At 41.2% G+C, this 25233-nt stretch overlaps 1 protein-coding gene across 3 annotated transcripts; it reads right to left on the reverse strand.

The window, feature by feature from the left end:
• Nucleotides 1-63: 63 nt before the first annotated feature.
• On the reverse strand, nt 64-24077 carry CCDC152 (coiled-coil domain containing 152). 3 transcript variants are annotated; one of them, XM_079791717.1, is made up of 9 exons: nt 24005-24077; nt 21009-21119; nt 18772-18877; nt 16219-16287; nt 11797-11861; nt 8307-8409; nt 3292-3419; nt 781-864; nt 64-201 (listed from the first exon to the last, which is right to left on the reverse strand). In XM_079791717.1, the coding sequence occupies exons 2-9, from the start codon at nt 21093-21095 to the stop codon at nt 79-81; spliced, it is 765 nt and encodes a 254-aa protein (XP_079647843.1). In that variant the 5' UTR covers nt 21096-21119; nt 24005-24077; the 3' UTR covers nt 64-78. The 3 variants fall into 3 exon arrangements, with proteins under 3 accessions (XP_079647843.1, XP_079647845.1, XP_079647844.1); XM_079791719.1 differs by having other exon boundaries at nt 21063-21119; nt 23966-24077; XM_079791718.1 differs by having other exon boundaries at nt 23966-24077.
• Between the last annotated feature and the right edge of the window lie 1156 nt (nt 24078-25233).

Genomic DNA, 25233 nt, shown 5'->3' on the forward strand with positions numbered 1-25233 from the left:
ATTATATTGACAACAGAAGTAAAATTTTCAATGGCTTTTAAAGAAGTTAAATAGCAACAAATGAATTAACTGCTGGCCTTAAAACCGTCTACGTTTAAGGTGAGGATCCTTGCCAACGGAGAGGCGCTGCTCCAGGTCTCGAATGGTGTTACGAAGAGCTGCAATCTCCTTGTTTTTTTCTTCTTGAAGATGTTGAAGCTTCTAAATGAAGCAGAAAAATTTTGCTATTGTAATTCAAAAAGAATAAGATTAAGTACAAGGAACAAAATAACAACAAAAACTAAAGTTCTAGTTTAAATAGAAGCAGGTATTCAAAAAAGACCTTACATTTCAAAAAGTGTAATTTTGTTTTTATAGGACTTAATGGGAGTAAAATTGGCATAAGGATGCAAAAATACACATTAGCACCATTTGTTTTAGTTTGTTCCCTTCTCCCTATAGAACTTGAAATTGTAAAGCATAAATAAAGAAGGAGCTGAGCAAAAAGAAATCTACTGTGTGCTGAAATAGCTTCAGAAGTCAGTCCATGTTAGTTCAAAATACATCACAGAATTCTTTAGACCATCCAGAGTCAGAGGACTTCTCTAGTGTTTTAATTAATCACTAAGACTTATAAGTTTAAATTGAAAGTGACCTTTAAAGATTATTCAAAATCTAATCTTTCTGATTAAGTGATATATTTTAAGAAAAAGTATTAAGTATATTGCTAGTAAATACTGACAACTTTTATGGAAGGAAACTAAGAAACTTTATTTTCCTAAGCATGGAAGAAAAACTTACCCTTCTGTAGATACTCTGTGGCAAAACAGTAGAATCTGGATATGATTTTGGTTTAGTTTGAACTCTTGCTAGTTTGGCATCAAACTGAATCAAGTTTAAAAAGAAAGTTATTGGGAACATTCTAGTTAAACAATTAGAAAAAATTGTCTCCATAATTATAAATACAATCCATTATATCTTTTGACATTTAATCTGTAATCCTATATAATAAAAGCCTAATATGCTAAGTATCCGGTTGACCAGTCAGCCATTCAACCAATTAAAAGCGTAATATGCTAATGATAGGCTAAGGCCGCTCAACCGCTTGCTATGATGTGCACTAACCACCAGGGGGCAGATGCTCCAACCAGTGTTACCTTGCTGCTGGGGTCCAGCCGATAGGTACTGAGTGAGATGGGCTGGACATGCCCTGGAGCCCTCCTGTGGTCCCTCCCCAGCTGGCCAAACTCCTGTGTCCCTCCCCTGCCCCGATCATGAACCGGTGGGGTCCCTTGGCCTGGCCTGCACCCTCTCACAATCCGGGACCCCTCAAGGGATGCCAGAGAGCCGGTTTTGGTCCTATCCCGCAGGCCAGGCCAAGGGATCCCACTGGTGCATGAATTTGTGCAGTGGGCCTCTAGTTTAAGTATATTCTCAGTGTAACAGAAGATAGAAAAGTCTTCGTTTAAGAAAGAGCAAAGAACACCCAAACAAGATTAACCCTGGCTGCATGCTAAGATTACCTGGGGAGCTTTTTAAAAGTGCCCAATACTGGGCACTACCCTAGAGATTCTGGGTGGGGTTAGCATCATCTCTTCTTAGAATATCAGATGTTTCTATCATGCAGGGTTAAGTATCTAGTTAAGAGGGTTGAGAATCTAGTTAACCTAAAGTGAGATAATATTCCACATTACTTTGAGTGCTTTTTTTTTTAAAAAAATATATTTTTAATTGACTTTAGAGAGGAAAGGAGAGGGATAGAGAGGGAGAGAAACATCAATGATGAGAGAGAACCAGCGATCAGCTGCCTCCTGCACGCCCCACACTGAGGATCAAGCCCAGAATTCAGGCATATGCTCCGATGGGTAATCGAACTGTGATCTCCTGGCTTACAGGTCAACGCTCAACCACTGAGCCACGCCGGCTGGGCAAAGTGTTTTTGTAAAGAAAATGTAGGCTAACTAACAGTCATGGGAGAAAACTCATATACCCTCTGTACAGATTTTGAGACGGAATAACAGAATTTGGATTTGCTTTTGTTGATTTAGTTTGAACTCTTGCTAATTTGACATTAAACTGAGACAGGTTTTAAAAACAAATTCTCGTAAGGTCATTCTTACAGGCCTTATTTTGGGCAAAATCTCCCATTATAACTTCTCCTTCAGGTTGAGTTTAGTGCAGCCTCCCTGTGGACTAAGAATAAACTGTCTATGAGATTGTGTTCTGGGTTGGGGAGAGAAATGGATCATGACAATGAAGATAAACAGCAGGAAGAGTTCTGTCAGTCACACAACAGACTTGGGCTAACAGGGTCCGGATGGCAAAATGCACACCCCAATCAAGGGATGGGAAGTTAATGGCAGTTCCTCTGTATCTCAGCTGCCCACTCAGCTTTCTGTGGTGTGTGGGTTCACTTGATGGAAGGCAGTAGCAATCACAAAGCGCCTCTGAAGTCAACATAGCCATCTTTTGCTTAATGATTATACACGTTTCAACACTGTACCTTACCAATAACCCCCAGGATACTAATCTAGCTGGAACATGAAAGTGATCTTAACTAATGGTGAATTATGACACCATAAGGTCAAGTGGGAGTCAGGATGGGGGAATGTGATAAAAAATGATGAAAAGGGAGATTAGTAAAATTTAGAAAAAGCTTTCAGGAACAAATATATTGTCAAATATTTGTATCTTTATATATTTTGACACCTGGTTAAGGAACCTACTGAAGGGCTCTCCAGTCAAGAACTAGAACCTCAGCCTTCCAGATGCCCTATTTGAAGTTCATTTAAATAAAAAAAAAGTTTGGTTTGTCTGCTTCTATGATATTCTACACATTTATTAGGGAGACATTTGTCTCTTTTTATCCTGAGTAAAGAGAGGAATTTCTACATGTTTCCACCATTTCTGTGGAGAAGAGAGTAATGCTAAGGATTAGAGACACTCCCCACTGTGTGTGTGTGTGTGTGTGTGTGTGTGTGTGTGTGTGTGTGTGTCTGGGGCGGGGGGGGGGGAGTGGGGGATCAGTCCTATGAAGTCTGCCTGGACTCAGCTGTAAAATGCAGGTCATCTCTGAGTTACCTGACCCCCTCAGAGGAAACAACACTTCTTTAGAAACCAGGACGTTTGAACGACTGAAGAGCTCCACCTTCAGGCCAAGTGTTGAATGGCAGCGTAGCTGACATTTGCCGAGTCTGAGCATTGCACGCGATGAAGGCTACTCCTGAATTTATCTCACTGTGATAAAAAATGCCCAAAGTATGGTCTAAATTAAGGCATGCATCCTCAAATGTAGAAGTCTTAAACATTTACCTCTAGCTGTAGTTTGATTATTTCAGTTTGTTTTTCCTTCTCTTGAATTCTTAACTTTGCATTTAACTCTGAAATTTCCATCTCCATTTTCTTTACCAGTTCTTTATTCTTTTCTTCATTTAATTCGACTGAATAAAACAAAGTAAATAAAATTAATTCACCTTAAATTTAAAAAATCTTATAAGCTTATAGTTTTTAGTTTTTTAAATGATACCCGAGAAAGTAAATTTTATTAATAAAAACACACAGTATTTTAGAAACTATGTGCAGCATACCTTTTAGATATTTTTGACAAGCCTTTGCAAAATGCTTGAAACACAGAAGTCACCCATTGAATGCGTTTTAAACAAATAAACTGATTTGTACCCTTAAGCAACAATGGCCTAGAGATTAAAGAGGCTAAACCGCATGCAGTGCTCAGTGGCTAAAGACGGATACAAAGCCTAGGTTTCTAGGTAGAAAGACCCCAAATTCCTGGATGACTCTAGAGCCACACCAAGCACCTGCTATACCCTGTTCCATATAATTGGCCTCTCTGACATTCAATTCATGTTTTTGTTTCATCAAATTTCCTCCTCTGAATTTCCCTATTCCTATAAATAATGCCGTACCATCCAAGATGGGAACCTCAAGGAACTTTCCTTTAGGGAGAAAGGAGAGTCCATTGGTCTACAACAAGCCCCCCAGATAAGGGGCCTCCATCCACAACGAACCCGCGACCTTTTTAGTTTCAGGCCTCACTTTTCCTCAGTTGAACTCTGTGTCTAGACTCTCTATCACCAGTCTCCATCTCTCTGAACACTGTTGCCAGGCTAGTCTTCCTAAAGTGTACCTCTAAGCATGGCCATCACTGTGTCAAAAGCTTTCAACCACTTCCCATTGCCCCAGTGGGACAATTCAAGAGGTAAAGAATCCAGACCTACCCACAGGTTTTGGCCTCTCTCTTGCTGAACCTCTCTGTGTAATGCAAAGAAAAGGTAGAAAAGGAGCTATGATTCCCTTGCATTTCCCATGCCTCTCCCTCTGTATGTCTCAGAGTTTATTTTCTCTCTGTCTAGAGGCTCTTTTCCTATCTTCACCAGTCAGCCTTACCCATATTCAGGATTTAGGAGCAGGGCCTAGTACTAAGACCCCATCTTATCCTGGGGTGGGGCAAAGTCCATCTATACTAATAAAAGGGTAATATGCTAATTAGACCAGACATCTTCCGGACATCCATCCGGACAAAGCCATGGTGGCGGGGGCTGAGGCAGAGGCGGTTAGGGGCAATCAGGCCAGCAGGGGAGAACAGTTAGGGGTGACCAGGCCAGCAGGCAGAGGCGGTTAAGGGTGATCAGGCAGGCAGGGGAGCAGTTAGGGGCGATCAGGCCGGCAGGGGAGCAGTTAGGGGTGATCAGGCAGGCAGGCAGAGGCAGTTAGGGGTGATCAGGCAGTCAGGGGAGGGCAGTTAGGGGCATCAGACAGGCAGGCAGAATGGTTAGGGGCGATCAGGCAGGCAGGCAGGTGAGTGGGTAGGAGCCAGCGGTCCTGAATTGCGAGAGGGATGTCCAACTGCTGGTTTAGGCCTGATCCCACAGGGGTCCTGGATTGGAGAGAGTACAGGACGGACTGAAGGACCCCCCCACCCTGGTGCACAAAATTCGTGCACCAGGCCTTTAGTAAGAGTATATTTAGTTTTCCAAACTCCACCTGGTCTCAGCCTGTACTCAGTATGTGCCTTGGAGGCAGCATTGTTGCAGACACAATGCATAGCAGCTGTGATTACAACATGAAATGGATCCATCTTCAGACACTATATTAGAGGACAGGTGTGTGGTTTTCTTTATCACAAGTAGGGGCCCAGTGCATGAATTTGTGCACCTGGAAAGGAACTGTGGACCATGAGGCTGTGGTGGGCACAGGGGTGGGTCTCAGCCCATCCTCTGCGCCCCTGCCCGGCCCCTCCCACTGCAGCCCCAGGTCACCTCTCTGCCAGCAGCCCCGCTCCTGCCGCCACAGCTCCCACGCGCTGATGGCACTGGCCCTGCTTGCACCCGCTGACGGCTGGTGCAGAGCTATTGGGGCTGGTGCCGTCAGTGGGTGCAGCGGCGCCTGCTGCCCCAAGCACCCCTCAGGAGTAGGGGGAGGTGGAGAATCCCTCAGGGGTGATTGGGGCCAGCAGCTGCCACTTGCACTGCTGATGGCACTGAGGGCAGCAGGTGTGAGCGGCAGCTCCGGTGCTGGCAGTAGGTGCGAGCGGGGCTGGCATCAGCAGCAGGTGTGAGTGCCAGGTGGGACCATGGCACATGGGACCAAAGAATTTTCAGTAACCACCAGAAGCTCACCCCAATGACAGCAACCGGCACCCCCGTTCACCTGCTCCAACATCCCGCTGCGGCCGTCATCTGCCATGTTCTGTGCTCTGCTGCCTTCTGTGATGCCCACCATGTTCTGCACGCACCCCCTGGTGGTCAGCACATGTCACAGCGACCAGTTGTTCAGTTGTTCTGCAGTTCAGTCTATTTGCATATTAGCCTTTTATTATATAGGATTACCCTGAAAGCTTTTGTTATCAAGATTCTGTTGGCCTTATGAAATGAACTAGAAAATGTTCCCTCTCGTTTGTTTGTTCACCCTCTGCAAGAGTTTGTGTAAGGTTGGCATTACTTTTCCTGGATGTTTGGTAGAATTTCACCAGGAAAGCCACCTGAGCCTGGAGTTCTTTTTGTGGGAAAAGTATTTATTATAGATTTAATTTCTTTAATGGAGATAGAACCATTCAGATGTTCTATTTCCTTCAGTGTGCTTTTGATTCTTCAAAAATGTCTAATTCATAAAAAATTTCAAATTTATTAACATAAAGATGTTCGCTTATACAGTTAACTATGGAGTTCATTCACTTTTTAAAGTTTAAAATTATTTTCTCTTTCTCATTTCGGATATTGGTTAATTGTACTTGCTCCATTTATTTTTCTTGATCAGTCTAGATGGGAGTTAATCAATTTCATTATTTTTCAAAAATTTTTTGATCTGATTCTTTATTATGTATATGTTTGTAATTTCAGTAATATCTGACTTCCTTCTTTCTAATTTCTTCAGGCTTAGTTTGATATTTCCCCCCTAACTTCTTGATATAGGTATTTAGATAATTGATTTAAATATTTTCCAATATTTGTATTTAAGCCTGTAAATATACCCATAAACACAACTTTATCTGTGCCCACAGTTTTTTAAAAAATATTTTAAAATTGATTTTTTAGGGAGAAAGGAAGGGAGAGGGAAAGAGAAATACAAACATCAATGATGAGAGAGAATCATTGATCAGCTGCCTCCTGCATGCCCCCTACTGGGAATTGAGCTGCAACCTGGGCATGTGCCCTGACCAAGCATCCAACTGTGACCTCCTGGTTCATGGGTTGATGCTCAACTACTGAGCCACATGGGCTGAGCCACAGTTTTGAAATGTAATCTATATAATTCAGTTAAAAACCCTTTAGGATTTCTTCTTTGATCCACAGGTTATTCAGAAATAATTTACAAACATATAGGGATTTTTCTAATTATCTGCTTCTCGGAGGGCCAGAAGAAATTGCATATTTAAAGTGGCTATTTAATGTTATAGTCCCACCAATAAGGACTCAGAGTTCCAGTAGCTGCACATTCATATATATATATATATACTAGTAGCCCTGCACACAAATCCATGCGCGAGTAGCTCGCTGCCGCTTGCCTCAGCTAGCCACCCACCCACCGCCGCTGGTAGCTCTCTGCTGCTTATAGCTAGCTGCCCTGCCCTCCTGTAGCTCTCCACCACTTGTAGATTGGTTGTGACGTTATGGTGTAACAGATAATTAGCATATTCCTCTCTTATTATATAGGATTAACATTTTAGTATTTCTAAAGGTTCAAAGTGGTATCTCATTATAGTTTTAATTTGCATTTTGCTGCTTACTAATTATGTTGAACATGTTTTCAATGCTTATTTTCCATCTGTATATCTCAGGGGAAGTACTGTTCAAATATTTTGCCCATTTTCTTGTTGAGTTGTTTGACTTATTATTGAGTTGTTAGAGCTCTTTTTATTTTGGATATAAGTCCTTTAGCAGATATGCATTTGCAAGTATTATCTCCCAGTCTGTGGCCTGTCTTTTCATCTTGCTAACAATGTTGAAAGACAGAAATAAATAATTTTGATGAAATTCAATTTAGATTTTTTTCTTTATTATTTGTGCTTTTTGTTTCTTTCCAAGAAGTTGTACCTAACTCAATGTTGCAAAGATTATCTCCTATGCACTCTTTCTGCAGTTTTATAGATGCAGGTTTACATTTAGACCAGTCATCCATTTCAAGTTGATTTTTGCATAATGTACATAAATAAGGTATCACTAAGAATGAACAACATAAACTGATGAACAAAAACAGATCTAGAGACAGAGAAGCATCGATCAGACTGTCAAACCTCAGAGGGAAGGTAGAGGAGGGTGGAGGTAAGGGAGGAGATCAACCAAATCAACCAAAGGACTTGTATGCATGCTTATAAACCTAACCAATGAACATAGACACCAGGAGGTTGAGGGCATGAGTATGTGTGTGTGGGGGCAAAGGGGGGATAAGGACACATATGTAATACCTTAATCAATAAAGAAAAATAAAATAAAATTAAATAAATTTTAAAAAGGGAAGACTTTTAACACCCTTATGAAACTACTTAACTCTCAACATAGGCTCATAAGATCTGCTTTACTGAAGGAAGAAAATTTCACTAGTGAAATGATATTCAACATGCTGAGTATGTAAATATCAAAGTTATGAATTATATATTTTATATTAATTTTATACATTGTTTCATAGAAAATAATATTAAGTGCAAACACTGTGAATCCAATTTAGATATGTTGTAATTTATATCACATAATTTAGGTACAAAACCTAAATTAAAATACATCAAGGCAGTGTTCATTCAAGAAAAATTAATATATGCATTTGAATTGTTTTATGATACCTTAGAATTCAGTAAATTAAAAATAAAAACTTACCTTTTTTCTGCATATCCTGACAAAGTTTCCTTAATTCTGTCTTATGTCCTTCCTCTTTGATTTTCATTTCACTTATAAGTTTGGCAATGCTATTCTTATATTCCTAAAGGTTAAAATATATTCATTCTTCAATTTAAATATGTGCATGCTACTTTTGATTAATTAGAAAGGTGAAATTGTCAAATTTATATTAATTTTTGATATGTAATCATATCTAGAAGGGAAAGATATTGTTCAGTTTCAATCAGCTTTCAGAAGGACCAATTTCTGGTCCGAGGAGACAGAGACCATCTAGAGACCATGTCTTTTCACTTTTGCTTTCTGAATACTCATCACTAGTGTTGGGCATTTCATAGATGCTTGAAACATTTTCTTTCATTTTATGAATAAACACCATGACAGTACTAAAATAGGTCCAATAAAAGCCAAAGTTATACCTCAGAGCCAATGGTAGGTACTATTCCATAGACCGCCAGCTTACCCTAAAGTAGGACGAATCCTTATGAATGTGGGATGAACTTCTGTATCTAAAAAGTATACAAACATCAATAATTCCCAGAAGGAGAGTAAGCATTACCCATTGTAAAGATTAGCTTTATAAGGGGAGGCTAGAATAGGATGGATTTGGGATTTGAGACGTGCTCAGCAGGTGCCTGAGATTTGCTTCCTAGGTTGTGGGAGCATATTATGCTAATATGGAGAGGGGCATTAAGTAGGCCACAAAAGAGAAAGTCCCCAAAGATAAAATTCACAATTTTCCCAGTGGTATGTCCCCACATAAAGAAATCACTCACAGGCCCAAGATGTAGGCAGAGGAAAGGACAGTGGGAAGAATAGTGAAGAAGGTAGTAATAAAGAGACAGCAATGAAGGCAAGTGGTCAAGAAAAGCCTCTGAACACTGAGACAGGGGCTTCGCTTTGAATCACAGTTGTATGCCCGCCTCCTAGTGTCTCTCTCCTGATATATATTTGTTGAATGAGTGAGAGTGCCAATAAAAATTAAGTCAGAATGAATCTCAGAGGGGAGGCGGGAGTGGGGGTGGGAGTGGGAAAAGATTAACCAAAGAACATAAATGTATAACTCATAAATACAGACAATAGTGTGGTGAAGGCCTGGGAGGAGCAGGTACAGGGTGGAGGGAATCAATGGGAAAAAAGGGGGGACGTCTGCAATACTTTCAACAATAAAGATAAATTTAAAAAATTAAGTGAGAAATTCTTAGCTTAGACCCAGTAAATGGGCTTTTGAGGATCCATTTATTTCCTAAAATTGTACGTAAAATTACACATACACTAGAGGTCCGATGCACGAAATTCATGCAAGAGTAGGCCTTCCTTTCCCAGGCTTCCAGCACTGGCTGCCCTCTGGCACTCAGGACCCGGGCTTCCCTTGCAGCCCAGGCTTTGTCTGGAAGGTCGTCGGAAGGACGTCTGGTCTAATTAGCATATTATGCTTTTATTATTATAGATATCTGTGCATATGTACTGATGAACTTTCTCCTCAGAAAGGGTTCACAGCACAGCTTTTAATAGATATTCAGTGATATTGAAGAGGTAAAATAATCCAGTTCTCCTGGCTTAGATGGCTATGATTAAACATAGAGGTACATCTGTCCAGGTTACACAAGTTCAAGGGGATCTAGTCCAGATTCATACTGTGATACTTACCCTGCCAGGCAATTTGCAGGAATGGCCAAACCTATGCAAACACTGACTTTGATTAAAGCTTTGCAGGTGAATTTGGGTGAATCTCATGAATTGACATTCTTCATATGCACGTATCTAGGTTCCAAGGTGGGCAACTACTGAGTGGTTTTCATAAACTACTCCTGACTCAACTGGGTGCACTAAGCAGTTACTGCTCTGAGAAACAAGAGACAAACCTATCTATCTTTTCATTCCCCATTGACTTCGCCATCTGAAGATGCCATCACTAAGTGGAATACTTCCGTTAATTGGTAAGACCCAGGGTTTTCACTCCCACCCCCAGGCATGGAGACTATCTGTGTCTGGGCTGGGCTATCGCACTGGATTCTTCTCCCCCACTTCAGCCTGGGCCAGTCCTTCCTCTTTCTAAGGGACCAAGTCCCAACAAGTTATTCTTGGTTGCCTTCTGGGAACCTTAAATGCCAAGGAATAGCGGCTGGTTGTATTTTGTTTTTATAAAACTTAAGGATTCTCTGTCTACAAGTTACAAAACCTCTCCCAGGCCCATAATATGCCTTTTAAGTACCTCCAGAGTTTGTTTCTGGGTAGTGGTTTTTCATGTTTTGAATGTGCCTGGAGGTTTTGTACTAGAGAATTCTCATTGGATTGAGGTCATCTTCAGTTTGCTTTGACAGTAGCTAATTTAGAAGTGCAGAATCTTGGGCTGTGGTATTTTCTCATCAATTTCCACCCTCTGAAAATCCCTATGGTACTCTAGAAAAAGTAGTATGCTATGGCTTGACACCTGAGACGAGAAAAGAGGCAAACATTTCTCCCCCTTCTCTCTACCCCAATTACACTCTGACTTCACTATCTATTGTTGAGCTCTAAAGGCCAGCTATGGAAAGGATGGGAAAGAATAAGGAAAAAGGATAAAGGGAAGGGGAAAGTAAACAATGGGATATATTCCAGAGATGTTTAAATTGTCTCAGAATTGATGATGAGAGACAGCATTTTCCAAGAGCACGCCAGATGCCAGTTATTTCCTCTGAGTGATACCTAGGAGCCCTGCAGGGCTTTAGAATTAGACAGTGTTTCTTCAGAGGCTCCTCGAGTGAGGAACCAGATTGAATTTAGAGATGGTCCTTCCAACTGAAGTTCTAAGTTTGATACATATCCAACTAGAATTTTGGAAATCTTAGGCCAGAGTTTGACATATTGGCTCTCGGGAGATGAGACTAATTAGTGTAATAAACCTCCCAAAGGGCAGAGGGGTGGGAACTGACATTTACCAAGCACCTTACGTTCTAGTCACTGTGTTGTGTATGTGTTCTATAGTTGCTAACACTGTGCTGTTCTTATGGGAAGAAAGAAAAGGTAACAGAGGGTATGGTGGCCCTGGGAGAGAATTAATTGGTGGTTAAGTACTCCCTTCATTTAAATGGTGCAATAAAATTGTAACATATTACTCAAGTCATAAAGATTAAAGACTCATTTACTTTGCAGTAAAAAAGTTCAAAAGTGCTAATAGAGTATATATACTCTAGAGTAAAAACTATTAACATAATTAAAAAATATGTAACAAAATATAGTTGCATTTTTTTTGGTAGAAAGAAAAAGCACAAGCGACATATTAGTACATTTCAGTCTGCAAGAAGACTAGAGTCCTCAAAATTTTTATTTCTTTAAAAATTTTAAGTTATTACAAATTCTGGCACACACACATATATTTACTCTATATTTTGGCTGTCTTTATTAATGAAAACAACCACTTTTTTTTTTCTAATTTAAGAAGACAAATGCTCTACAGGGACTTGATTGATACAAAGATACATACACTCACCTGTTCATGAGATTTTAACTTTTCTTTCATAAGATCAGCATTTCTTTTCAGTTGTTCATTTTTACCTGTGTAAAGACCAGCAAAGAGCATCCTAATATACAGCACCTTTCAATTATATGGGAACATATGTAACCTTTCAAGTTTCCATTCATGTATGTACTCAACCCTTGAAAACAGTATCTATTACACATCTACTGCATGTGCACAGAGTGCGTGAGACTGGGATGGTGAAACAAAAATATTATCATTCTTCAAATCGTGCAGCCTGTGGTGAGAGAGATGTGTAAGTAGTTGTGATGTGCCATGGCCGCCCTGCAGCGGCAGTGTGTCTGCAGTACGTGGGACCTGTGGGAGGAAAGCCCAGGTCAGCTTGAGGTCAGGAGAGAGTATACTGAGGAGGAGGCATCTGAGCTGAGACTTAAATGCTAAGGCTCACCCCAGGTGGGAGGGGGGTTTCAGAAGACTGTGGGCTGGGGTGAGCGCAGCACGCATGGGAAAGTGACAATTAAAGTACAGCACTGTTTGAGTAAACTATGAGGAAGGTGTGTTAAGTAGGTTGGGGCCATAGCCTAGTAGGAGGTCTGACTTTAAATTTTACTTTATGGAGTCATCAATGAATTTTACAGAGAAATTTGAATAGTGAAGTGATTATAGTTAAAAAGATTATTTGGCAGTGCAGAGGATAATGGGAGGATTTTGACCCTAGAGCAGTGGTCGGCAAACTGCGGCTCGCGAGCTACATGCGGCTCTTTGGCCCCTTGAGTGTGGCTCCTCCACAAAATAACATGGCCTGGGCGAGTCTATTTTGAAGAAGTGGCGTTAGAAGAAGTTTAAGTTTAAAAAATTTGGCTCTCAAAATAAATTTTAATCATTGTACTGTTGATATTTGGCTCTGTGGACTAATGAGTTTGCCGACCACTCCCCTAGAGGAATGGATGTCAGAAAAGGCAGATCAAGTAAGAAATAACAGGACCCTAAGTTAGGTGAGTGGCAGTAGGAGACAAAGGAAAAAATGAAGATAAGGATTTAGATGACAGAGTCACCAGGAGCTTTAGTGGCTGATTGCAAAAGAGAAAGGGGGGCGGGGGGAAGGGAAGGGGGAATCTCCACCTTTTCGGTTTCTGGTTTGGGTAAGTGAAAAATATGCAACAGTTTGGGAAACATTAAAAGGGGAAGATTTCTAGGAGTGAGATAATGAACCTAAAGCTTTACGATGCTGCATTTGAGAACATTTCTGAGAAACATTTGGGTGTGGCCAAAGGAAGATTATCCTATAAGGAGATTGGGAAATGTCTGGAGACCAGGAGAGAGTGGTACTAAGAAAAGTGGTTAAAGGGAAGCTAAGGATCTCTCCCCTCCCCATCACCTCACTGAAATTATCAATGCTTAGAGCCTGTGTTTTCCTTCCCTACTTTTCCCCAGCTTATACAACTACTAGAGGCCTGGTGCACGAAATTCGTGCATGGGTAGGGTCCCTAGGCCTGGCTGCGATCAGGGCCTTCCTTCATTCCGCCCCGCCCCCTGATGGTCAGCGGACATCATAGCGAACAATCAAACTCCCGGTCTCCCAGTCGAACTCCCGAGGGACACTTTGCATAATAGCTATATATATGTAAATACATCACACATGTCTACTGGTTTCATTTGTTTTTACCAATATAAAATTGTACTATACATATTACTTTGCAAAGAACTTATTTCTTAAAAATAGACATTCCTTCAAGTCTGTAATTTTTCTATGCATGCATTTTTATAATTTTACATAAGTAGGATCATTGCATCCATGTTGGGATACTCTTAGCACAGTCTTTCCTCTCTCTTGTTTTCTTTCTGTCTTCTTCCTCTCCCTCTTTTTTTCTCTCTCCACCTCCATACCCCTGGTATAACTGTGTATCCTTCTGTGTTTTTCTCTGTGTTTTTGATCTCTGGATCATACATATGCATATATACATACACATTCTCATAGTTTTAGTCATATCTTTTGCCCATTATACTTTTTTCATTTATCTTTGCTGGTCAATTTGTAGAGCTCTTTGTATATTGTAGATATTAAATTACGTTAGTATTTGAAATCATGTTTTCAAATAAGTTATTTATTTTTTTGACTTCTGTATGACAAAATGACATGCCAAGTCCTTTCTTGTTGCTATTGTTGGTGCTCTTGTTGCATAAGAAAATCTATTAGTCCTGCCTGGCTGGCGTGGCTCAGTGGTTGAGTGTTGACCTATGAACCAGGAGGTCACGGTTCGATTTCCAGTCAGGGCACATGCCTGGGTTGTAAGCTCGATCCCCAGTGTGGGGTGTGCAAGGGGCAGCCAAGCAATGATTCTCTTTCATCACTGATGTTTCCATCTCTCCCTCTCTTTCTGAAATCAATAAAAATATATATTTTAAAAAGTCTATTCGTTCTGTTTTTAAAAGTCTTTTAGTTCTGTTTTTCTCTTATATAGCATCTGAGATTCCCAGAGTGGTTTTGCCATATTATGAAGAGTAGCACATACCGTTAGATTGTACATGTAGCCTAGATTTTCCTTTAAGTTTGTATTCTCTTTTACACTAAAGTCTTTTGTTCATCTGGAACTTATTTTTGATGTGGTGCAAGAGTCCAACTTTCTTTTCCTCCAGACGGAAAGCTAGTTGTGTTAGTACCATATGTTAAAATGCCATTCTTTTTTCCAATACATTGAAATATTACAGTAACAAATATTGGGGCCTTTTCTAGAATCTGGTTCTCTATTCTTTCCATGGATATATTTTTCAATTTCTATGTCAAATACCATATCAATTTCATTCTAACAAATTCAGAGCATATTATTATCTGGTAATGGAAATTATCTTTCCTCTTATTCCTCTTAGTTTTCTTGTTTATTGTTGTTTGTTTGTTTTTTTGTCAAATGAATTTTAACATTATTGTATACAATCTTCTCTCCCACCCAAATTTAGTATTTTAATTAAAATTGCATTAAATGTATTTATTAACTTCGGGAAAATGGACATTTTAATAATGTTAAGTCTTCTCTCTGCCAGGAAAATTGGTCAACCTATCTAAATGTTGTAGCCCTTGCATATTATCTGGCTTTGGCATATCTATATGTAGGCTGAATAGCACCACATACTTAGCTGTGAACTAAAGCCATCTGCTAAAGAAACAGGATCTCCTTACTGTTTTTATATTATCATATTTTCCGGCGTATAAGACAACTTTTTAACCCAGGAAAATCTTCTCAAAAGAAGGAGTCTTATATGCCAGAAAATACGGTATATTATTATTATATTATACTTCGGCTGGCTCTATGTTGGCTTTCAACTGTAGTGCAGTCGACATGTGATTATTGTTAGCAATGCTTTTTCCCATCATCCTACCAGACTCTACACTAGGTTTTCAAATACATATGGCTACTCACTTAAGGTGTAAGGTTGTTGCTGCTCTGGCTAGAGTAGTTATAAATTCAAATAGCATTTTGTGTCACTGTAGGATCCACCTGATTCTGATATTTGACAAATAATCTTTCTCTGACCTAGCCCAAATCCACTTAATCTCTTGGATTCTAATAATTTTGCAATACACTTTTCTAAAATTGGTTATTCTCCTTTGGTATCAAACCAGGAGAAAAAGCCTTAAGTGTACTGTATATTCCGGCGTATAAGACGACTTTTTAACCCAGGAAAATTTTCTATATGCCCAGTCATCTTATACGCCGGAAAATATGGTACATTGTTTTTGGATTTATTATATACACATAGTGAGTTGGTTTTCTTTGGTATCTTTGATGAGGAATTGAGCAGGAAATTATCACTGCAGGGTTTAAAAAAATTTTTTTAAATATATTTTTTATTGATTTCAGAGAAGAAGGGAGAGGCAAAGAGAGATAGAAACATCAATGATGAGAGAGAATCATTGGTCGGCTGCCTCCTGCATGCACCCTGCTGGGTATCGAGCCCACAACCTGGGCATGTGCCCTTGACTGGAATCAAACCCGGGACCCTTCAGTCCGCAGGCTGATGCTCTATCCACTGAGCCAAAACAGCTAGGGTGATCACTGCAGTTTTTGAGTACAGTGTTTACTGCGCAACTACTAGTGAACATCTACCCTTCAAAACTGAACATGGGACTGAAGGCAAGAGTAGTACTGGGAGCGAATATACTTTGAAACATTTGAAAGTAATAAAGAGAATGATTATGATAGTTTATAAAACCCTGATGCTCCTGTCAGAATAGGACTGAATTGGTCTGTTCAGCATGGCATTCATTTCATAATAATTGGGGATGTATTACTCAGTAGTAAGGTGCCCTTCCTTTCGCTGATAAATTTAAGAAGACCAAATGAAAAGGAACTTATTGTCAACAATTTAAAAATTCTCATCTTTAAAGGTGCTTAGATACACCATATTGTTTTAGATTTATTTTTTTGTCTAACTTACCTTTCAAATTATGTTGATATTCGATGGTCTGTTGTAGCCCTTTTACCATATTATGAAGAGCAGCACATTCTAAAACATAAGAGATAAATTTATTTGAAGATTATTTGCTTTCATTTTGGAATCATTCTCTCAAAGTTGAAAGACATAAAATAAAATACTGTTTGTGACAATGACCAGATCTTAATAAAGCTATCAGGCATCTCAAAGTAAATTATATAACAACCACTTTTTAATCACCCTTAAAGTCAAATGCAATTCAGGATTTAGTAAAGAATTCTTTAAGGCACAATAAATCCAGTAGGGCAGGGAGCCGCTCATGTACCTCAGCAAGACCTGCCCTAGAAGTGAGGTACATGTGGACTACGTGGGGGACTTTGAGGAGCGCATCCATGCACGTTTCCCATGAAAGAACATCCCAGGGACAGAGAGCCGAGGTACATAAAGTTTTGTTCAAAGATAGACAGCCAGAGCTGGTAAGGTGGCATTTGGGATGAGACACTGCTTTACTTCCTCCCTGTCCTCGGACCTGTCCTCTTAGTTTTTTATGCCTGAGTTCCAGGGCAAGGCAGTAGCAACTAAAGGAGTAAAAACCCAACACGTTGAGTTACAGGGCATCAGTACTTTGGTGCCAATGACTTCTCCACAGTGGGAGACAAAGCCTTGCAAGCATTAGTGCCCTGAGGTGTGCATGAAGCTTTCAGTGTACTCTTGGGTACCACCAGCAACAGCTAAGCCTTTGATGGGTATCACTCCCACCATCTACTCAGACGAAGTTCCCACCATCCTCCATTTTTTCTCTCTCTTGCTATTATTTCCCAGTAAGGACGATGGTCAAATTACATGTGACAATATCTGCTTCACGTATGTTACCATGTTAGCTGCTACAATTAAAAAATTAAGGGGGCATAGGTTCTGCTATCACTTGTCTTTGTGTTTTTTAGAAGCATGAGCCCAGTAATTCATGCAATATGAGACCTCAGTACTCAGCAAATTGAAAACAGAGTCCTGAAACTGGAAGTATACTCCATGTTTTTAAAATATGCATTTCACAATTTGAACACAAGGTGGCTCTCCCAACACATTTTTTTAAACAAAGGAAACTGGCTCAATAAATTGTTCCTTAGAACCCCCTTAATTATTTTAGAATAATAGATTTTAATTCTCGTTGCAAACATTTACCCAATTATCATTTCTAATAGACTTTATAATATAGTTTGAACAATACTATTGTCCTATTCAACTCTTAAAAACTAGAGTTCAGAATACTAAACTACTTCTTATCCTATATAATTTAATCAATTGTTGAGCTCAAATTTAGGCTCTACCATTCACTAGTAATTTGCATATTAACACCTATTTCATTAAGCAGTTGGAAATGTTAAATACAATTATGAATGACAATAATTTTTATAGCACTTGGTCCTCAATACTAATATTATTTACCATCTTGAAATGGCAAAGAAATTCTTTATCTGGTGTCAAATGTGGAAAATAAAATATCAAGATCTCATTCTTTATTGTTGAACAAATTCAATTATATATAGAGTATGTTCTTCTCTAAGTGAATTAGCACACACTTGACTTTATGAGTTGTCAATCTTACTAGTTCGTTTACTTCTGCTGCATATTATCTAGCCAAAGGCCATTATTTAAAATGAGAACTGGATGTTTAAAAAGTGTTTAATTATATTTTCTTTTTTTTGTTAAATATATTTTATTGATTTTTTACAGAGAGGAATAGAGTCAGAAACATGGATGAGAGAAAAACATGGATCAGCTGCCTCCTGCACACTCCCCACTGGGTATGCGCCCGCAACCAAGGTACATGCCCTTGATGGGAATCGAACCCGGGACCCCTGAGTCCGAAGGCCGATGCTCTATCCACTGAGCCAAACCGGTCAGGGCTAATTATATTTTCAAACATAAAATACACATGAAACACAAATGTAGTGAAAAGTGACTATCTCTGCAATCCTGCCCCCAAACTAACCAGCTTCCCTCCCTGAAAGCAAACCCCGCAGAGAAGTGCCACCTGCTCAGTGCCCAGCCCTAGCGCAGGGAACCCAGGCTCCTGGGACGCATAGGTGAGGGTGGGTGCAGCTGAGAGGGCGGCCATGGAAGCTGAGCAACACATGGCGTGGGTGTGGGTATCTCAGAACAGAGGAGAGAGCGTCAGACTGGGACTGTCCGTTTTAACACTAAACTTTTTTTTTTAATTAATATTTATTTTGGAGTTATTGTGAGGCAGGAACTCAACTGTATTTTTCCCCATGATTTTCGAAGCCTGGATTGATTCTTGGATTTGCCATTTCTTAGCTGAGTGGACTCAGATAAATTATTTAACTTCTTTTATCTTATTTTTCTTCATTACTGACGTGGAATAATAAAATCAGTCCTATCTGTCCTTTAGGACTATATTAAGGATAAAATGATAGTCTAGAAAGTGCTGTGTGAATTTTAAATATTTTGCAAATGCAGGTGCAATATTAATCACTGTTGTACCCCAAAGCACTCTCATGATATTAGTATTTCTCCAGGCAGCTGAGAACTAACCTTCTTTAAGTGAGGCCTCATTTGTTTGCATTCCTTTTAATAAACAGTTAGCTTTTTCCAACTGCATATTCAGTATGTTGTTCCTTCCAGCAGTTTCTACCATTTTCTGTAGAGAAAACAATTTATATCATAACCAAATCAATGCTGTTAATTTGATTTTCTTACCTAAGCATATAAAGACTAATGAAAACACAGACTACTTAATATCTGACTAACTTGAACCCCCTTCTTTCCAACCATTCAACCCTCAGTCCCATGGTTAACAATTCTTCATGTGTGTTTCCCAAATATTTCATGATTATATAACTGAAGGGAAATATCATATTATACTCTGCTCTGTACTATGTTGCACTTAGTACTATTCTCTTGAGATGATGTCATATAAGCACATACAGGTCTACCTCATTCTCTTAACAGCTGCACTGAGTTTCATCTATAGTTCACTATTGAGGAAAATTTGTGTTGTTTCCACTTTTTTTTGCCCTTGCAGACAATAAATAAACGTTCTTGAATATATCTCTCTGCTATCTTTGAATAGTATAACAGCTGCCATATACCCATCAAACACCTTCAGAAATGATCAATTCATGACCAGTCTCATATTGTCTATACCCACTTTCCTATTGTCTTCACTTCTGAATTTATCTCAAAGCAATTCCCTGACATTATTTTACTTCATCCATAAATATTACCATTTATATGTGTCTATAAGAGATAAGACTCTTAAAAAAATACCATTATCACATCAAAAATGAACAATATTTCTTATTTAAAATGTTTAAGATATAATAGACTAGAGGCCCGGTGCACGAAATTTGTGCACGGGGGGTGTCCCTCAGCCCAGCCTGCACCCTTTCCAATCTGGGACCCCTCAGGGGATGTCCCTCTCACAATCCAGGACTGTTGGCTTCCAATTGCTTGCCTGCCTGCCTGCCTGCCTGCCTGCCTGATGCCCCTAACCGCTTCTGCCTGCCAGCCTGATCATCCCCTAACCACTCCGCTGCCAGCCTGATCGATGCCTAACTGCTCCCCTGCCGGCCCGACTGCCCCCAACTGCCCTCCCCTGCTGGTCTGATCACCCCCAACTGCCCTCCCCTGCCGGCCTGGTTGCCCCCAACTGCCCTCCCCTGCAGGCCTGGTCACCCCCAACTGCCCCTGCAGGCCTGGTCCTCCCCAACTGCCCTCCCCTGAAGGCCTGGTCCCCCCAACTGCCCTCCCCTGCCTGCCTGGTTGCCCCTAACTGCTCTCCCCTGCCAGCCATCTTGTGGCAGCAATCTTGTGACCACATGGGGGTGGCCATCTTGTGACCACATGGGGTGGCCATCTTGTGCAAGGGTGTGACGGTCAATTTGCATATTAACTCTTTATTATATAGGATATTTATAAAATAAGCTCCAAAACTTTTGCACCAATTCCTTTCCTTACATAAATAGTGCTAAATCTCTTTCTCTCTTATCTTGGTAAGAATCACTTGGTTAAAAAAAATTATGCTCTTTGTTTAAAAGCTCATAATAGTACCTCAAAATACTTCTCATAATGAAAATTCTTTTATTATGACAGTACTACATTGTGCGGATGAAAAGCAGAAATAGAGAAAAATGATAAAACAGGAGAGAAAATAAAGGTAGGTGTTATTTCCTCTCCCCTTTCTGCTTCACAAACCCAATCTCCAAATCTTTAATTTATCCATTTATGTTTTCTCAACAGCTATCCCTACTCTTCTCCCAGGTAGAGGAAGGAAAAAAACCAAATGTTTGCTTGTGGATTTGGTCTATCATGAATCTTGTCCAGAGTTGGGGAGGGAGGACTTCAAGTGGGTCTGCTTTTACACAAAAGAGAAGGAAAGGGAAGAGATAGAATAGGAAAGACTAAAATACCTTTTAGTCATAGTGGTAAGACACTGAGGACTGAGTCTACTTCAATTCTTACTAAATCATTCCTGAGTTTATGGACATCTTGGGCATTTAAGTAGGTATTTTCCCGTTAACTTTAGCAAAACGATATAAATTATTTACTGCCTTGACCCAGAAACATTTTGATGCATTAGTACAAATGAGCCAAAACCATATATATTTTAAATACAGATTTTTAAGGGCTTACTTAGCAAAGTACATTCCCATTGTCTTTACCCTGCTCATTTTGGGCTGTACATTTTTCTTTCTTTCCAGCTCCTTCCACTGGCAAAATCTGTTCCACTTTTTCCCTATACACTTTAACTGTTTGATATCTTTACATACCTTTTCTATCTGTGAGAAGTCATTTATAAGTTTGTCAAGATTCACACTGCTAACCTTTTTCACACATCCATCGCTGCTTTGATTCATGTCCAAACTAGTGCAGAGTAAATACTGTCAAAACAAACAAATAACAAATAAAATCTAAAGCACAACAACAGGAGTAATAAATACTAACGTTTTTGTCCTCTACTTAGAGCACCTACTTGAGCTCCATTCCACTCAGAATTTTTGTTATGCCCATTAACAATAGCCAGTGCATTACGGCTTCTCCACTTCTCTCCAGCTCCACCCTCACTGAGTTTTCTCTAAAGAAATCTAACATTAGTGTACCGATATATACACATGTAAAAATGATTTGTCCCTACCATATAAAAATTAATTATGCCACTGTTCAGCATTCATTCCTTGCCACCAGTATGGCTGGACTTAAAATCTGATATATCATTAAATCTTTAAATATAGGTATTCTCAATTTAAGATATTTAAAATACCTCTCATGCCACAAATATTTTTGCTCTATTTCCTGGTACTGTGGTTACTGCTATGGACTGAATTGTGAACATCCCCCAAATCCATGTGTTGAAGTACTACTATATCTCACAGTGACTGTGTTTGGAGACAGGGTCTTTAGGAAATAACTAAGGTTAAATGAGGTCATCAGAGTGGGGCCCTTATTCAATAGGACTGTGGCCTTATGAGAAGAGGAAGACTAGGCATTCCTGTACACACTAAGAAAGGACTAACTTTGCAGTCCTGTCTCTACCGTCCATTAAAGAAGAAGAAAAAGGAAGATTAAGAAAAAGATTTTAAAAAAGGGAGAACTCTCCCTCTCTCTCTCTCCATGTGCTCACACAGAGGAAAGGTCATGTGAGTACACTGCGAGAAGGTGGCCAACTGCACCTCAAGGAGAGAGCCCTCACGGGATACCAACCCTGCTGGCACCGTCATTTTGGACTTCCACCCTTCAGAACCGTGAGAAAATAAATTTCTGTAGTTTAAGCCGCCCAGCATGTAGCATTTTGTTAGAGCACTATAGAGCAGATGAATACTCATTTTTCACATTGTGTTTGGTAAACAAAAGACATCTGGAAATTAATATGCTCAAAGCAGTCATTCAGTGATACCATCCTCTTGTTAGTCTGTGTAAGGACAACCTTTGGTGTAGCCAGCTGGCTGACGCAGGGGAAGAATAAGAGTTTGTTTAGCCCTATGGAACCAATCCTGGAAATGCAGGAAGGATGGGGAAAGGGACTTCTGTAAACCAGCCAGCACTTCGATGTGGGGGTGCGAGAGTGTCTAGAAAAATCAAGATTAATACCATCTAAAAGTATGAGACACTGTGTTTAGACTTTTCTCTGGCAAAGAGGAAGAAAATGCAAATTTGAAAATCAGGCCTTCTAGACCGAGGAAGGAGCATGATGTGGGAAAGTGGCAGTGGCAACTAGTCCAGAGTAAAAGGTCCGTAAAAGCCCTAAAGTAATTACTCAATGTCATTTGGGGGGCGTATTGTTGTTTAAGATGAGGTACACCAAAACACAGATATTGCTTGACGATTTGGTCATTAAAAAGTTCCACGTCCTCGTCTTTTATAGATTATATTACATCAACAACTATTAGTGTTTTATTTATTTTTTAAATTTTATTATTATTTAAAAAATATATTTTGATTTTTTACAGAGAGGAAGGGAGAGGGATAGAGAGTTAGAAACATCAATGAGAGAGAAACATCGACCAGCTGCCTCCTGCACACCTCCCACTGGGGATGTGCCCGCAACCAAGGTACATGCCCTTGACCGGAATCGAACCTGGGACCTTTCAGTCCGCAGGCCGACGCTCTATCCACTGAGCCAAACCGGTTAGGGCTATTAGTGGTTTTTTAGATCTGAGAGAATTTTAGCTGTATATTTTCTATTTTTACTGAATTATTATCCCGTGTATCACATATACGAGCAAACCTCTATATAAAATCCCTTAAATGGTTAAAACTTGGTCCTTCAGGCAGGACAATTATCGTAATAGCATAAACCCAGTAAAATTCCTCTTGGGGTAAAATGTAAAAATCATCACTATTTGATATGCGGTTATTATTTAATAGAACTATACGATAATTTGAAATAGCTAATGCATAACCCTCCCTCCTAACTTTGTGTTCCTTTTTGGCTCCAAACATTTTAAATAAAAAAGGTTTACAGGGCTTTGCCTTAGAACACGTCTTCTGAGCTCATTGCATTTTCACTGGAGCTTCCTTTCCTTCCAGCTGCTTTCCCTAAGGAGCCCTGGGAGCGTCCTCCCTGGAACACCGCCCTAATCTTAATCTCCACCGGCTGTCCCGCCCGCGCTCCTGCGGCCACTTCCAGGGCCCGCCTGCCTCCTCCACCGCCCAGCTCAGCCCCCCCCTGCTACCCCACCGTGGCCGGGGTCCTCCTGCCCAGGGACGGGGTGCCAGCCCCCCCGTGGACAGGGTCCTCCTGCCCAGGGGCGGGGTGCCAGCCCCCCCGTGGACGGGGTCCTCCTGCCCAGGGGCGGGGTGCCAGCCCCCCCGTGGACGGGGTCCTCCTGCCCAGGGACGGGGTGCCAGCCCCCCCATGGCCGGGGTCCTCCTGCCCAGGGACTGGGCTCAGCCCCCCCATGGCCGGGGTCCTCCTGCCCAGGGACGGGGTGCCAGCCCCCCCGTGGCCGGGGTCCTCCTGCCCAGGGACGGGGTGCAGGCGGCCCAGCGCCGTCACACTCGGGTTGTGCCCTTCAGGGCCCAGCTCCCCGCGCGGCCGCAGGTGCAGGTGGGTGGCGGCCCCGTTTCCTTCCTGGGCCCCGAGCTGCCCACCAGCTTCCACCCCGGCCCGGGCCTCTCTTCCCGACCCTCGGCCCGGAAGGCAAGCTCGGGTTCCCGCCCCCCTTTCCCTCCTCAGCGCCCCCCGTGGATTCCCTCAGCCCCGAGCCCGGGCTTCCGGCTGCCCCACCCGCAGCCCCGCGTCCCGAGGAGCCCAGCTCGCACGCACGCCGAGCGCCGCCGGCGCACAGAAGCGCGGGTCCCGGCCTCCTCCGCCCGGAGACTGCGGTGCGGAAGGAATGTCCGCGGGAAACACGGGGATTCGAACTGGCGCCGGGGCTCGGGAGGTCCGCCTGCTGCGGTCAGGGTCCCGCCTCTCCCTGCCCCTCCCGGAGCCGGAGCCGGTCCCACCCCGATTGCCCTCCCCGCCCCGGGAAGCAGGGCCCCCAACAAAGGGCCCGCCCTCCTCCAGGCCCCACGGTGCACCCGCCCCAGCGCCCCGCCTCCCGCCTTCCGCCTGGGCCCTCGCTCCCTCAGCACCCGGTGTCTGCAGACCAATAATGGTTTCCCCAACCAAACAATGCATCGCACTGGTTTAAGTTTTGAACAGCGAGTCAACACCATTGAATAAATAATGATCCTTACTTGTTCGAGTAACTTATAAGTATAGGCTGACACAGTACCAGGTAGTCACGTGATGGAGATGAGAGATGAGTACAAGGCAGTGCAGCCCGCAGCCAGTCCATGGATATGGTCTTCCATCTACAGAGCTTTGTCTTCGTAGCTCAGAGGTCAAGGACATGAGCTACCTGTGTGGATTCACGGCCAACTGTACCACCTGGGTGATGGTGGGCGTGTTCTTAATTATACGTGCCCCAGATTCTTTATCTGTAAAATAGACATCAATAGTAATGCCTGCCTCATAGAGCTGATTAAATGAAATGACATTTTCGAAGTGCTAACTGCAGTTCCTGGTGTAAAGTAAGTGTTCAAAAATAGGAATTGTTATAATTCAAAATTTTTGTCCAGTAACAGTTTGGAAGTGGATTATCCACTGCCAACGTTGCCCTATCTACTTTTTTTTGAGCGGGAGATTTATTTTTATTAATAAAAAAAAATGGAATCCAAAGTTGGGCAAGCATAAAAATGTGAACTATAGGAGGGTAATCTATACTATTTTATTTGAAAGGTGGTATAGCAGGGTGGCAAGAAAGCTAGATCGAAGGGGAACTGTGGGGTGGAGTCCGCTCTCTGTTACCTGCCAGTTAGTAAAACTGGGAAGGTTGACTCATCTTCTTTTTTCACTTCTAAAATAAGTGGACTAAGAAAGAGCTAAAATTTTAAGATTTTAAGCTAGTCTGTTGGTAAAAAATTGCTTATCAAAATGTTTGAAAATGCCATTTTTTTCATATTACTTACCTCATTAATTTCACAAAATACATATATATTTTAATTTTT

This window comes from Cnephaeus nilssonii (genome assembly GCF_951640355.1).
Source record: "Cnephaeus nilssonii genome assembly, chromosome: 2".
In the NCBI taxonomy this organism is placed as follows: Eukaryota; Metazoa; Chordata; class Mammalia; order Chiroptera; family Vespertilionidae; genus Cnephaeus; species Cnephaeus nilssonii.

Excerpts from the sequence above, each read along its gene's own strand:
- CCDC152 (XM_079791717.1), bottom strand. The coding sequence starts at position 21,095 with ATGAATCAAAGCAGCGATGGATGTGTGAAAAAGGTTAGCAGTGTGAAT. Across the intron at positions 8,410-11,796 it reads AGTTAAAATCTCATGAACAG|GAATATAAGAATAGCATTGC; the intron begins GTGAGTGTATGT and ends TTTAACCTTTAG. Across the intron at positions 865-3,291 it reads TAATCAAACTACAGCTAGAG|TTTGATGCCAAACTAGCAAG; the intron begins GTAAATGTTTAA and ends AACTTGATTCAG.